At 37.1% G+C, this 16,165-nt stretch overlaps 1 protein-coding gene across 1 annotated transcript in view; it reads left to right on the plus strand.

The window, feature by feature from the left end:
- The first annotated feature begins 1,461 nt into the window (after window positions 1-1,461).
- The window catches only part of HAL (histidine ammonia-lyase), a 62,731-nt gene continuing 48,027 nt past the window's right edge, over window positions 1,462-16,165 (plus strand). Inside the window, exons 1-7 of the mRNA XM_053716880.1 lie at window positions 1,462-1,520; window positions 1,623-1,650; window positions 2,773-2,847; window positions 4,687-4,759; window positions 4,836-4,902; window positions 7,515-7,552; window positions 8,132-8,257. Coding sequence (XP_053572855.1) covers window positions 1,462-1,520; window positions 1,623-1,650; window positions 2,773-2,847; window positions 4,687-4,759; window positions 4,836-4,902; window positions 7,515-7,552; window positions 8,132-8,257 — 466 coding nt within the window. The remainder of the gene's footprint in view (window positions 1,521-1,622; window positions 1,651-2,772; window positions 2,848-4,686; window positions 4,760-4,835; window positions 4,903-7,514; window positions 7,553-8,131; window positions 8,258-16,165) is intronic.

Raw genomic sequence — 16,165 nt, forward strand, 5'->3', positions numbered from 1 at the left:
TATTTCACATTCCAATGTTCTTCACAGGGGAATGTGTTCAAAGTTTGTGTCTATATATATATATGTATCTATATATACATGTATGGGTGTGTGTGTATATATATATATATATATATATATATATATATATATATATATATATATATATATATATATGTGTATATATATGTGTATATATATGTGTATATATATGTGTATATGTATATATATGTATATATATATATGTGTATATGTATATATATGTATATATATATATGTATATATGTGTATATATATATATATATATATATATGTGTATATATATATATATATATAATTATATTATATTTCAGTTCTTTTAACAGACTTGCAGTTTAGCCAATCAGTGCTGACTCATAAATAACTCCATGGGAGTGAGCACAATGTTCATCTATTTGACACACATGAACTAGCGCTGTAGCTCTTAGGTTCCTAGGTTCAGCTTTCAACAAAGAATACCAAGAGAGCAAAGCAAATTTGATGATAAAAGTAAATTGGAAAGTTGTTTAAAATTGCATGCCCTATCTGAATCATGAAAATTTAATTTTAATTTGACTGTTCGTTTTAATGTTCTGCTGATAGTTCAGTGATATTTTGGCAAATATAACTTTAAAGGGACATAACTTTTTTTTTTTTCTCTCCTTTTAATTGGCAATCATTACTTTGTAATGATTGCTTTTTAAAACACAATTTAAGCAGTACATCACAATTGCATACTATAATAAAAAATATATATATTTTACATTTTATTGTGAATTTTGTTGTACATAACAATGAATGAAAATGGAACATGAAAACTCATAAAGATTGTGCTGTAGGGACCTAGTTATAATTTAGGTTGGTTCTGTGGCTTGGGACATACAATTTTAGTGGTACAGCCCAAGCATACTACTGTAAATAAGCTAATACAAAGCAACTTTTTTTTCCCTACATTTATTTATTTATTCTGTATTTATTTTTAACTGTAGAGATTGGCACCAAGTGCATATGAGCAGTGCCAATCTGTTTGCTTACTCCAGTAATAACTGTATAGCTGTGCTCCTATCTAAAGCAAACTTTTTTTTTTTTTAAGCATACTTTACATTGCTGTACAGCCTCAGCTAACAACTGTCCTCTATATCCCTTTAATTCAATTTGTAACTGCTCATCGGTAATAAGACGGTTGTAAAATAAATCTCTCTACTTATATGTGTTAGTGTATCAGTCCCCTTCCCATCCCACATTTACAGATGGCCCTGCCTACAACACACTAAGTATTGCCCTTTTGGATGTTATTACTCCACCTACAGGTCTCCCTGACTCATTCACCAACCTCCTGGTCCTGGATTCTCTTTGGAAAATAGTGCAAACGTATTAATGTTAGGGTTTCAGAAACATTTGTTTTATTAGATAATTTAAAAATCTCATGTAATAACTTTTTTCTTTTTTATTATTCTTTTAGTTATGGAAGGAGATGTGATGTCACCAGATTTTATACCATCTCAACCTGAAGGTGTTCATTTGTATCCTTTTTAAAACGTATAGCTTTTGCTAATGATTTCATTTCCATATAAAATTGCTTTGTTCTGTGCTTATCTTGTTTAATTCCTTTATTATTAAATCAGATACAGCAGATATAAAGAACCAGATGAGGTATGGTCTATTTGATAATAGGACTTTCAGAAAAAAAACGAAACCCAGAGTTTAAAAGAGCAATATAGTATTTAGTGTTAGCATGCTCACCTGTCTTTCTTTAGGAGCTTTTATCATTACTGTGTTTATACGCTGTCTGACAGCAGTGCACTGCTATACCGGTTTGAGGTTCATTATTTAGCAAACTATTAAATCAAAACACAATACATTGAGGGCCAGATTACGAGTGGTGCGCTAACAGTTACGCACAAGCTATATTGGGTTTATCGGGGAAGTTTGCGGGCTTCGAATGTAGCGCTCATATTTACAAGTTGAAAGTAAATGTGAACGCATGAGAGCAATCGTTATTTACACTAGAATAATTAGTGTCCTCAGAGCTCTGGTTAACTGTTTTGCAAAACAAAAAAACTGTCACAAAACACATAAAAATACATTACAAAGTATTGTTAACATTGAGATACATACATATACATAGAAAGTATTCTGCTATGGTAAGAACATTGGAATGTGAAATATTCATATTTTCATGTCGGATTAGCGCACTTGAGATTATGCCATCGGGTTTGCGCGCAAGTAGGGTGTTAGGTTTTTTTAATCACTTGTTTTGCCCTCTTGACTTCTTTATGGGGAATAGGTTAACGCTGTCGCGATATTCGAAGTTCGGCTTTTTGCGCACTTTGGGTTAGTGCGCAAGCAAAACTTTTTTACCTTTTAACTTGTAATAGGAGCGCTAGCCGACTGCACAAAAAGCTTTGTTCTAGCAGAGTTAGCGCGGGAGAGTTAAATAGCGCTCCAATTGTAATCTGGCCCTGAATGTGTAACAAATAACTGCTACAGGTAGCAGGGAGAAATCAATTTTAAAATGAAGAAATTTATAAATATGTATTTTTATGAGCTGTACAGTTATTTCTGTGCTACAGCCATTAAACCTGTACATTCTCCTTGTTATAGTCCATACTTATCCTAAATACATCATCTGCTATTATTTTGCTTGATATGAGTCATTTGACTTTCCTTCAGCATCTGATGCACTTACAGTAGTAGTTTAACAATGTGTGTGTTTTTCTGTTTGTTTGTTGCATTGTAATTGCTAATAATACAAAACTAAATTCTTTTGCACAGTATATTTATGTAGATGGAAACAGTCTGACAACAAAGGACTTAATCAATTTAGGAAAGGGGCTGTACAAAATAAAGGTAAGGTTGATCCACTTAATTTATTTAAATAAATTTAAAAAAAAATATACATACATACATACATACACACTCTTACCGGCCACTTTATTAGGTACACCTGTTCAATTGCTTGGTAACACAAATTGCTAATCAGCCAATCACATGGCAGCAACTCAATGCATTTAGACATCTATACGTAGTGAAGATGACTTGCTGAAGTTCAAACCGAACATTAGAATGGGAAGGAAAGGGGATTTAAGTGACTTTAAACGTGGCATGGTTGTTGGTGCCAGACAGGCTGGTCTGAGAACATCAAAAACTACTGATCTACTGGGATTGTCCCACACAACCATCTCTAGGGTTTACAGACAATGGTCCGAAAAAGGGAAAATATCCAGTGAGCGGCAGTTGTGTGGACGGCAATGCCTTGTTGAGGTCAGAGGAGAATGCACAGACTAGTTAGAGATGATATAAAGGCAACAGTAACTCAAATAACCACTTGTTACAACCAAGGTATGCAGAATACATCTCTGAACACACATGTCGAACCTTGAAGCAGATGGGCTACAGCAGCAGAAGACCATACCCGGTACTACACCTGTCAGCTAAGAACAGGAAGCATAGGCTCACCAAAATTGGACAATAGAAGATTGGAAAAACATTGCCTGGTCTGAGTCTTAATTTCAGCTGCAACATTCAGATGGTAGGGTCAGAATTTGGCGTAAACATGAAAGCATGGATCCATCTTGCCTTGTATCAAAGTTTCAGGCTGGTGGTGTAATGGTGTGGGTGGTATTTTCTTGGCACACTTTGGGCCACTTAGTACCAATTGAGCATCGTTTAAATGCCACGGCCTACCTGAGAATTGTTGCTGACCATTTCCATCCCTTTATGACTAGAGTGTTCCCATCTTCTGATGGCTATTTCTAGCAGGATAATGCACCATGTCACAAAGCTCAAATCATCTCAAACTGGTTTCTTGAACATTACAATGAGTTCACTGTACTCCAATGGCCTCCACAGTCAGCAGATCTTAATCCAAAAGAGCACCTTTGGGATGTGGTGGAACAGGAGAGTCGCATCATGGATGTGCAGCTGACAAATCTGCAGCAACTGTGTGATGCTATCATGTCAATATGAACCATAATCTCTGAGGAATGTTTCCAATAGACATGTGCGATTCGGTTCGGTTCGATTTGGAAAATTCGGCAGATTCGGACGGAACCGAATTTCCGAATTAAAATAGTGCCGAATCTACCAAATATATCCGAAATACTTCAGATTTATTCGGATTTATTCAGTAGATTCGGATGGCCATGGATTATACTAGTATTGTACAGTATATAAGGTTATATCACTCTGTTATGGGTTGCACCTAATATACAGTACATAATACTAGTCTAATCCCACCTAACACTTACCGAAATTCCAAATTCCCGAACTGAACCGAATTTAATCGAATAAGAATGAATCCGAAACAAATCCGAACCAAATTTATTCGAATCCGAATGAATCCGAAACAAATCCGAACTGAATTGATTCAAATTTTTCCGAATTCGAATCGCTCCCAACCGAAATTCGAAAAAATCTGAATCGATCCGAACCAAATTTTTTCGCCATGCACATGTCTAGTTTCCAACACCTTTTTGAATCTATGACATGAAGAATTAAGGCAGTTCTGAAGGCAAAAGGAGGTCCAACCCAGTACTAGCAAGGTGTTGCTAATAAAGTGGCCAGTAAGTGTGTGTATATGTATGTGTGTATATGTATGTATGTATACTGTATATAATTAATTTTTTTTGTCAATAAGATTTCATTAATAATATGTTAATATAATTTTTTTTTTTTTTTTTTTAAAAGCTCACTGCAGATGCTGAAACTAGGGTTACAGAGTCTAGAAGACTAATAGAAAGCATTGTGGAGGAGAATAAAGGTATTTCCTCTATTTTCTTTTTCTTCTAGCTACTGAGTCCAGTACGTGTTCTTACTAGGCACAATCTCTCTTTCAGTGGTATATGGAATCACTACAGGCTTTGGGAAGTTTGCTCGCACTGTTATCCCAACAAGTAAACTCAAGTAAGTAATATGTGGAAACTTGAACCAATTTTCTTTAAGGTTTAAATGTTTGTACGTAAGAAACAAAAATTATTGCAACATTATTAAACTAGCGTTTTTGCTCTATGATTATGTCAGGATTTATACTGTTGACTTTTCTAGATCTAGCGAGGGTCTAAACAGTTAGTCAGCTACAGACAGGGGTTGAAACTACATGGGGTGCAGAGGTCGCAATTGCGACTGGGCCCCCAAGGGTGGGGGCTCAGCTTAAAAAAAAATATTTTACAATAACGTTGACCTGCCACTGCCTGCACTGATATCATCCGAGTGTGACATGATGCTTCACTAGTGTCTCTGACTACAGGGGTTAGTATTTCTGTTTTACCCATTGGTGTTTGTGTTTGTGTATGTGTGTATGTATGTGACTGTGTGTGTTTTTATGCATGTTTGTGTGTGTATGTTTGTGGAACTGGCAAACCTTGTTGTTACAGCATGGGGGGGGGGTAAACAGTGTCACTATACAGTATGGGGGGGCTGGATCAAGTCACAGACTACTGTGATCACTGGGGCGGGTAGGGTCAGGCCAGCCATCTCACCAGCAGATTACAGACTGTGTCACTGACTCACTATATACAGTACTGGTGGGTTAAACCGTGTCACAATATACAGTAATAGGGGTCAGACCATCTCACAGACTGTGGGCACAGGGTACCTCCTTTTGCAGACATGTAATCTGATTCACATTTTTATTCTGTGTTAAATGTAAAAAAAAATTTTTTGGGGCGACCCTTCTTAGATTCTTGCACCTGGGCCCTGTGGTTTCTAGTTATGCCTCTGGCTACAGAGCTGCAATTCGCTACTGGTTCAGAGATAAACACAGCAGTTAAGCAAATCAGTGGCACCATATATGTGTATACTATTTACCAGGCAAATTCAGCTCTGTACTGGCAGTCTATTTCCACTCACCTTAACTGCGTGTTCAAGCACATTGGTGCAAAATATTATTGCTCCTTTATGTCTATTTAATCCCTGTTTTTCTAACCCACTTGTAACATACGTCACCACCAGCTTCCCATGTGCTTGAGAAGAGCTGATGTAATTCTTTTGTACAGTCCAAGTGGCTGTACTGTTCCACAAAGTTAACATGAAAACTTGAATCCATTCATAATTATTATTTTTTTTCACTTGGCATGCAAGGAATATGAGCCAAGGCAGTTGCCTGCACTGCCTAATGAAAAGTTCACCCCATTTGTGAGCAGTGTAAACTAAGACAACTATGTATTACCTGGTGATTTATTTATTTTCTAGTATGCATTTAAAACATTTACCTTTTTAGCAGCGTGTACATACTAACAAGTATTATGTTCTACAGATAGTGATTGATTTACAAAAATAACACCCTTTTCTTACTGTATTTTGTAAACTGATTGTCATTAAATAGTAAAAAGTTAAATGTCTAATTAAAATGAATCTATAGGAGTTCATATTTAAATAAAGAATAACTGCTTATTGACATCCACAGGCACCCAGTGCACACATAACACACCCCAGACATCCATAATCAAACAGAATGAGACACACACAGACATCAACAGGCACCATCAATTTGAGCTGCTTCTATGTGACTATCTTCCATCCCCCTTTGTTAGTCTACACCAGAGAATATTTACTTGCACAGCCTTCCTGTACAAAAATGGTGGCAGCTTTTACTGTACAACTTTAAAATTCTTGCTTTAAAAAGACTCATTTATACACTTTCCATATACTGTAAGAGCTCTTTTGCTGTGGGGAGTGCACACAGAGTGGCCCACTGTAGGAATGCCACTACTGACAGTGGGCCTCTTGCAGTATATGGAAAGTGTATAAATGCGTCTTTTTGGAGCAAGAGTTTTAAAGTTGAACAGAAAAAGCTGCCACCATATTTGCACAGGAAGGCTGTGCAAGTAAATATTCTCTAGTGTAGACTAACCAAGGGGGATGGAAGATAGTCACAGAGAAGCAGCTCATATTGATGGTGCCTGTATGTGCATTTTAATACATTGCTGGAAGTGGTGTAGAAAAAGAAAAGTTGAGCTATGGTTGGTTAAACATTACTGGGACTTCACTATTCCACAACATAGTTTTATTGCACTTTACAATTAGTAGAAAGTGTTCTGAGTGATTATCTCAATTGTTTGGCCCCAGTTTGGTATTTCTGTCCACCCTTTTTACCTATGTGTTCAGGCTTCAAATAACAAACCTGAAATTACCAAAATGTGCCAAGGCTTTTCCCTGGAATGTCCAGACTAGGGTTGCCACCTCGGCCATGTTTTCGTGGACACTTATGAGTTACACATGCTGCAAGGAGTGCAAAGGGAAACATGCACTGTGCTGCTGGATAGCACAAAAATAGTGACCCTGGACAGCGTTCCTACCTGCGCACCCTGTAGCATGTGTAACTCATAAGTGTCCAGGAAAACATGGCTGAGGTGGCAACCCTTGTCCACACCCCAGCCAAGGTGGCTCAATTCAGATTAGGATCACCAGGGCCCTGTTTCCTGGTTCATCTTAACATCTTTTTAATGTTGGATGAGTTTTTTTCCATCATATTTTTTGTATAAAAATCACATTTTCCTCCTGTTTTTTCTGAACAGAGAACTTCAAGCGAATCTTGTTCGATCTCATGCAGCAGGTAATATTTTACCCTATAATTTTCTCCCCTTTAAGTTGTTTTTAATGATCCATTTTACCTTCTGGAGGGTATTCAATTGTTTACAAATAGCTCCTTTACCTTCATATAGTCATTTGAAATAGCTGATTGTGCCTTTAGTATTCCTAACTATTCTGAAAACTTCTATACTTAAGTATAGGCTATAAAAAAGTTGTGCAAACATAGCCAGCAGAAAAAATTACATCCCCAGTGGGAGGTAGAAGAGATCGGCAATAAAATGTTAATTTTCAGTTGTTCTCTTTAAGTATTGATATTTGGTATACAAACCGAAATAAGATAAGCATTTATGTGTACGGAAAGTGATAACATAAAAAGATCTGATTTCCCTGCAAGTTCAACCCATTTTGATGCTGTCAAACAAAACCAGCTATTTCATATACAAAATCAAACCTAAAGAATACACTTTTCATACATTTTATTTGCTGCAGCTGGTATAACAAGTAATTGAAAACACATTAATGGAAAAACTATTTTGCAATATACTTTCCCTTTTTAGTTTATTTTTTCTTTTAGTAAATCTAATACTATCTATGTTCACAGGTGTGGGGAAGCCTCTCAGCCCTGACCGTACCCGCATGTTGTTGGCGTTGAGGATCAATGTTTTAGCAAAAGGGTACAGTGGGATTTCCCTGGAGACTCTACAACAAGTGATAGAAGCATTTAATGGTAATCTAATTACTCTAACATAGTAACTAATTGAAATGGAATTAGGACCATACCCACCAGTAAATTATCAAATCCAGGACTAAAACAGGCGTATATTTTTATTGAGGGTAGTAAATGCAGCTTAAATAGTGAGAAAATTATTTTTAAGTAAACATATTTATGCCAGGAGGGGAAGGTTTTGAGGTTAAAAAGTAATGAAAGGATATGATTGGGTAAAAGGGATAAAGAGTTAAAGGGACAGTAAAGTCAAAATGAAACGTTCATGAGTCAGAGTATACAATTTTACACAACTTTTCAGTTTACTTCTATTATAAAATTTGCTTTCTATATCCTTTAAGAGTAAACCTAGGTAGGATGTTAGGAGCTTAAGACTGTGCACGTCTTTTAGCAGTCTATGGCAGCAGTGTTTTGTAAGTGTGCATAACACTATTATAAACACTGTTGCAAAATTTGCTATGCCTGGACTGTAAGCTTAATAGCGGCCACCCACACCAAAACCACTAGACAAAAGTATATATTTGTAGAAAAACAAACGGAAAGAGAAGCAGTCTGCCAGGAATGAACAGCTCAGTGGTTTGTTCTATGACCCGGTTATCATCTGGAAGTAGCTTCTTTTAGCCCAATTGTGCTTTTCATGGACGCCTAACAAGGTCAGTCTAGCCCCAAAATACCAGGCAATTCTCCTCTGAACAAGGGAAATGGCAAACGCAGATGATCATTTCGATCTCCTTTGGGCCTCATCAGTGCGGTGCAGTCATATCCCTCTAAACACATTGGGCAAGGAGTCCATATCTGGTTTCCCCCATGGTGCTTAGAAAAACTTTCCCCAGGGTCATAATACAAACAAAAAGAGAAGCAGTCTGCCAGGAACAAACAGCTCAGTGGCTTGTTCTATGGCCCGGTTACCCCCTGGGAGTAGCTTCTTTTAGCCCAACTGTGTTTTCCACAGAGGAAAATTGTATATTTGTAGATACCCCATGGTATTTACCTAAAGGCATTTTGTCCCTTGTATTTACCCATTGAATTGCCAGTCTCTCATATCATTTGTTTTGGGGATTTGCTTTGTTTGCTGTTGAGAAAATTTTAAAAATAAAGTAACCTCATCTAGTTACCAGGTGCTTTAAAGGGACAGTATACACTCATTTTCATATAACTGCATGTAATAGACACTACTATAAAGAATAAGATGCACAGATACTGATATAAAAATCCAGTATAAAACAGTTTAAAAACTTACTTAGAAGCTCTCAGTTTAGCTCTGTTGAAAAGGTAGCTGGAAAGCCCACTGTAAGTGGGAAATAAGACACTCCCCCCTCATCCTTCTTTTGCATATGAAAAGACCCTTTACACAAACAGGAGCAAGCTGGAGTAGGTAGCTGACGGTATTCTCATAAAACTTTGGGGCTTGGTTAGGAGTCTGAAAATCAGGTCAATGTTATTTAAAAATAAGCAAAACTATCCATTTTTATTAAAAAAAAAAAACCTTTATGGGCTATATATAAACAGATCATCTACAAAACATTTATGCAAAGAAAATCTGAGTGTATAATGTACCTTTAATAGCCAAAATCCACTTTATGATCTGGAGCTAAACTTGCAGGAAGATAAATATCTTTCCAGGGTTTAAATTTGCATCATATTAATGGCAACTTTTTTTATACTAGACCCTGGTCTTCCTCGCAGCGAGTTATGGCTGCAGTAGCTATCTGTTAAGGGGTTAAGAGAGGATACTAAGAAAATGAAGAAATGTTAATAATTGATGTTAATTGGAAAGTTGTTTGAAATTTGATCTATCCATTTAAGTTTTTTTTCATTTTTACCGTCCCTTTTAAATGGTAAACCATCCAACGCCATTAATTATAGTAATACTTTACATTTAAATTCCTTCACAGGTTTTTTTTTTGGTTTTTTTTAATTCATATTTTCTTTCATGTAATTGGCAAGAGTCCATGAGCTAGTGATATATGGGATATACAATCCTACCAGGAGGGGCAAAGTTTCCCAAACCTCAAAATGCCTATAAATACACCCCTCACCACACCCACAATTCAGTTTAACAAACTTTGCCTCCTATGGAGGTGGTGAAGTAAGTTTGTGCTAAGATTTCTACGTTGATATGCGCTTCTCAGCATTGTTGAAGCCCGATTCCTCTCAGAGTACAGCGAATGTCAGAGGGACGTGAAGGGAGTATCACTTATTGAATACGATGATTTCCCTAACGGGGGTCTTTTTCATAAGTTCTCTGTTATCGGTCGTAGAGATTCATCTCCTACCTCCCTTTTCAGATCGACGATATACTCTCAATTTACCATTACCTCTACTAATAACTGTTTTAGTACTGGTTTGGCTATCTGCTATATGTGGATGGGTGTCTTTTGGTAAGTATGTTTTTTATTACTTAAGACACCTCAGCTACTAAAGTTCTAAATATATGTATTGTACTTATATTTGCCATGAGTCAGGTTCATGTATTTCCTTCTGCAGACTGTCAGTTTCATATTTGGGGAATATAAACATCTTTTAAAAATGAAATTTATTTCTTACCTGGGGTTTAGTCTTTTTTCAATTGACTACTTCTTACAAATTGCGGGCGGTATTAGGCCTGCGGGTGCGACAAATGCTAATCTTTATTGCGTCATTTTTGGCGCGAAAGAGTACATGTACATCTATGACGCAAGTTCGTCATTTCCGGCATCATACTTGATGCCAAGAACTTTCACACGGTTGCGTCATTAGTGACGCGAGTGTGTCATTTCCGGTTATTTTTTGGCGCCAAAAAAAGGAAAAAAAAAGTTGTTACGTTGTGCGTCATACTTGGCGCCAAGCTTTTTCATTATTTCAATACCCCATTGATGTTTGCCTCTTGATTTTTTCTCTATCAGAGGGCTATGCTATTTGCATTTTTTCCCATTCCTGAAACTGTCATATAAGGAAATAGATAATTTTGCTTTATATGTTGTTTTTTCTCTTACATTTTGCAAGATGTCTCACTTTGATCCTGCCTCAGAAGCTTCTGCTGGAACATTACTGCCTGACATCGGTTCTACCAAAGCTAAGTGGATTAGTTATAAAATTGTAGAAATGATATCGCCGAATGTCATTTGTAATAATTGTTTTGATAAACTTTTACATGCAGATAATGTGTCCATCAGTAATGGTACATTGCCAGTTGCAGTTCCTTCAACTTCTAATGTGCATAATATACCTGTAAATTTTAAAGAATTTATTTCTGATTCTATTCTGAAGGCTTTGTCTGCATTTCCACCTTCAAATAAATGTAATAGGTCTTTTTAAAACTTCTCATTTAGTTGATGAAATTTCAAATGACCAACAATATGATAATTTATCCTCTTCTGATAAGGATCTATCTGATTCAGAAGATCCTCCTCAGACATTGACACTGACAAATCTACTTATTTATTTAAAATTGAGTATATGCGTTCTTTATTAAATGAAGTGTTAATTACTTTGGATATTGAGGTAACCAGTCCTCTTGACGTTCAGTCTAATAAACGTTTTAATGCTGGTTTTAAACCTCCTGTGGTTTCTCCAGGGGTTTTTCCTATTCCTGAGGCTATTTCTGATATGATTTCTAAGGAATGGAATAAGCCAGGTACTTCTTTTATTCCTTCTTCAAGGTTTAAAAATTGTATCCTTTGCCAGCAAAATCTATAGAGTTTTGGGAAAAGATCCCCAAAGTTGATGGGGCTATTTCTACTCTTGCTAAACGTACCACTATTCCTATGGAAGATAGTACTTCCTTTAAGGATCCTTTAGATAGGAAGCTTGAATCTTATCTAAGGAAGGCCTATTTATATTCAGGTCATCTTCTCAGACCTGCAATTTCTTTGGCTGATGTTGCGGCTGCATCAACTTTCTGGTTGGAGAATTTAGCGCAACAAGAATTGGATTCTGACAAATCTAGCATTATTCGCTTACTGCAACATGCTAATCATTTTATTTGTGATGTTAGATCCATGTCTTTAGCTTTATTAGCTAGAAGAGCTTTGTGGCTTAAATCTTGGAATGCTGATATGACATCTAAATCTAGATTACTATCTCTTTCTTTCCAAGGTAATAATTTATTTGGTTCTCAGTTGGATTCTATTTCAACTGTTACTGGGGGAAAGGAAGTTTTTTCTGCCTCAGGATAAAAAACCTAAGGGTAAATCTAAGGCTTCTAACCATTTTCGTTCCTTTCGTCAGAATAAGGAACAAAAACTCAATCCTTCCCCCAAGGAATCTGCCTCCAATTGGAAGCCTTCCTCAAATTGGAATAAATCCAAGCCTTTTAGGAAACCAAAGTCAGCCCCTAAGTCCGCATGAAGGTGCAGTCCTCATTCCAGCTCAGCTGGTAGGGGGCAGATTAAGGTTTTTCAAGGATATTTGGATAAATTCTGTTCAAAATCAATGGATTCAGAGCATTGTCTCTCTAGGGTATCAAATAGGATTCAGAGTAAGACCTCCTGTGAGAAGATTTTTTCCCAGTAAATCCAGTAAAAGCTCAGGCTTTCCTGAAGTGTGTTTCAGACCTGGAGTCTTCAGGGGTAATCATGCCAGTTCCTCTTCTGGAACAAGGTTTGGGGTTTTATTCAAATCTATTCATTGTCCCAAAGAAGGAAAATTTATTCAGACCAGTTCTGGATCTAAAAATTTTGAATAGTTATGTAAGAGTACCAACTTTCAAGATGGTGACTATAAGGACTATTCTGCCTTTTGTTCAGCGAGGACATTATATGTCCACAATAGACTTGCAGGATGCAAACCTTCATATTCCGATTCATCCAGAACATTATCAGTTTCTGAGATTCTCTTTTCTAGACAAGCATTACCAATTTGTTGCTCTTCCATTTGGCCTAGCAACCGCTCCAAGAATCTTTTCAAAGGTTCTGGGTGTCCTACTCTCTGTAATCAGAGAACAGGGTATTGCGGTGTTTCCTTATTTGGACGTTATCTTGGTACTAGCTCAGTCTTTACGTACTGCAGAATCTAACACCAATCAACTAGTGTTGTTTCTTCGGAAACATGGTTGGAGGATCAATTTACCAAAAAGTTTCTTGATTCCTCAGACAAGGGTCACCTTTTTATGCTTCCAGATAGATTCAGTGTCCATGACTCTGTCTCTAACAGACAAGAGACGTTTAAAATTGGTTGCAGCCTGCTGGCACCTTCAATCTCAGTCATTCCCTTCAGTGGCTATGTGCATGGAAGTTTTAGGTCTCATGACTGCAGCATCGGATGCGATCCCCTTTGCTCATTTTCACATGAGACCTCTTCAGCTTTGTATGCTGTATCAATGGTGCAGGGATTATACATAGATATCACAATTAATATCCTTAAATCCCAATGTACGACACTCTCTGACATGGTGGATAGATCACCATTATTTAGTTCAAGGGGCTTCTTTTGTTCAGCCAACCTGGACTGTGATCACAACAGATGCGAGTCTTTCAGGTTGGGGAGCTGTTTGAGGATCTCTGACAGCACAAGGGGTTTGGAAATTTCAAGAGGTGAGATTTCCAATAAATATTTTAGAACTCTGTGCAATTCTCAGAGCTCTTCAGTTTTGGCCTCTGTTAAAGAGAGAACCGTTCATTTGTTTCCAGACAGACATTTTCACAACAGTGGCATATGTCAATCATCAGGGTGGGACTCAGTCACCAAGCTATGAAAGAAGTATCTCGAATACTTGTTTGGGTGGAATCCAGCTCCTGTCTAATCTCTGCGGTGCATATCCCAGGTGTAGACAATTGGGAAGCGGATAATCTCAGCCGCCAGACTTTACATCCAGGGGAGTGGTCTCTCCATCCAGATGTTTTTTTCTCAGATTGTTCAGATATGGGGTCTTCCAGAGATAGATCTCATGGCATCTCATCTAAACGAGAAACTTCCCAGATACCTATCCAGGTCCAGGGATGTTCAGGCGGAAGCAGTGGATGCGCTGATTATTCCTTGGTGTTATCATCCTGCTTATATCTTCCCGCCTCTAGTTCTCCTTCCAAGAGTGATTTTCAAAATCCTCATGGAACAATCATTTGTGTTGCTGGTAGCGCCAGCATGGCCACACAGGTTTTGGTATGCGGATCTGGACCGGATGTCCAGTTGCCCGCCTTGGCCACTTCCGTTACGGCCAGACCTACTATCTCAAGGTCCGTTTTTCCATCAGGTATGGAAATTGAATGCTTAGTACTAAGTCATAGAGGTTTCTCTGACTCAGTGATTGATACTATGTTACAAGCTCATAAATCAGTCTCTAGGAAGATTTATTATAGAGTTTGGAAGACTTGCATTTCATGGTTTTCTTCTCATAAATTCTCCTGGCATTCTTTTAGAATTCCTAGAATTTTACAGTTTCTTCAGGATGGTTTGGATAAGGGTTTGTCTGCAAGTTCCTTGAAAGGACAAATCTCTGCTCTTTCTGTTTTATTTCACAGAAAGATTGCTATACTTCCTTATATACACTGTTTTGTACAGGCTTTAGTTCGTATTAAGCCTGTCATTAAATCAATTTCTCCTCCTTGGAGTCTTAATTTGGTTCTGAAGGCTTTACAGGCTCCTCCATTTGAGCCTATGCATTCTTTGGACATTAAACTACTTTCTTGGAAAGTGTTGTTCCTTTTGGCTATCTCTTCTGCTAGAAGAATTTCTGAGCTATCTGCTCTTTCTTGTGAATCTCCTTTCTGATTTTTCATCAGGATAAGGCGGTTTTGCAGACTTCATTTGAATTTTTACCTAAGGTTGTGAATTCTAACAACATTAGTAGAGAAATTGTTGTCCCTTCCTTGTGTCCTAATCCTAAGAATCCTTTGGAAAGATCCTTACATTCTTTGGATGTGGTGAGAGCTTTGAAATATTATGTTGAAGCTACTAAAGATTTCAGGAAGACTTCTAGTCTATTTATTATATTTTCTGGTCCTAGGAAAGGTCAGAAGGCCTCTTATTTCCTTGGCCTCTTGGTTAAAGCTTTTTGATTCATCAAGCTTATTTGGAGTCGGGTCAAGCCCCGCCTCAGAATTATAGCTCATTCTACTAGATCAGTCTCCACTTTGTGGGCTTTTAAGAATGAAGCTTCAGTTGATCAGATTTGCAAAGCAGCGACTTGGTCCTCTTTGCACACATTTACTAAATTCTACCGTTTTTATGTATTTGCTTCTTCGGAAACAGTTTTTGGTAGAAAAGTTCTTCAGGCAGCTGTTTCAGTTTGATTCTTCTGCTTTTGATTTAAGTTTTTTTCTTTCAAAAATGAAAATAAACTTATTTTTTTGGGTTGTGGATTAATTTTTTCAGCGGTATATGGCTGTTTTTATTTTATTCCTTCCCTCTCTAGTGACTCTTGAGTGGAAGACTCCACATCTTGGGTATTGATATCCCATATGTCACTAGCTCATGGACTCTTGCCAATTACATGAAAGAAAACATAATTTATGTAAGAACTTACCTGATTCATTTCTTTCATATTGGCAAGAGTCCATGAGGCCCACCCTTATTATGGTGGTTATGATTTTTTGTATAAAGCACAATTATTTCCAAATTTCCTTTGATGCTTTCTACTCCTTTCTTTATCACCCCACTGCTTGGCTATTCATTAAACTGAATTGTGGGTGTGGTGAGGGGTGTATTTATAGGCATTTTGAGGTTTGGGAAACTTTGCCCCTCCTGGTAGGATTGTATATCCCATATGTCACTAGCTCATGGACTCTTGCCAATATGAAAGAAATGAATTTATCAGGTAAGTTTTTACATAAATTATGTTTTTTTTATATATATATATTTAATGTATGTTGGAAATTATAATAGTTTGACTTGAGCATTAAGGCTGCATATCAATAACTGGAGGGTGCTTGAGAACAGGGTTTATGTTATTGACAGTGATATGTAGTAATCTTTTCTTAAAGCTCAAATGTTTCA

This window comes from Bombina bombina, chromosome 6, assembly GCF_027579735.1.
Source record: "Bombina bombina isolate aBomBom1 chromosome 6, aBomBom1.pri, whole genome shotgun sequence".
NCBI lineage: Eukaryota > Metazoa > Chordata > Amphibia > Anura > Bombinatoridae > Bombina > Bombina bombina.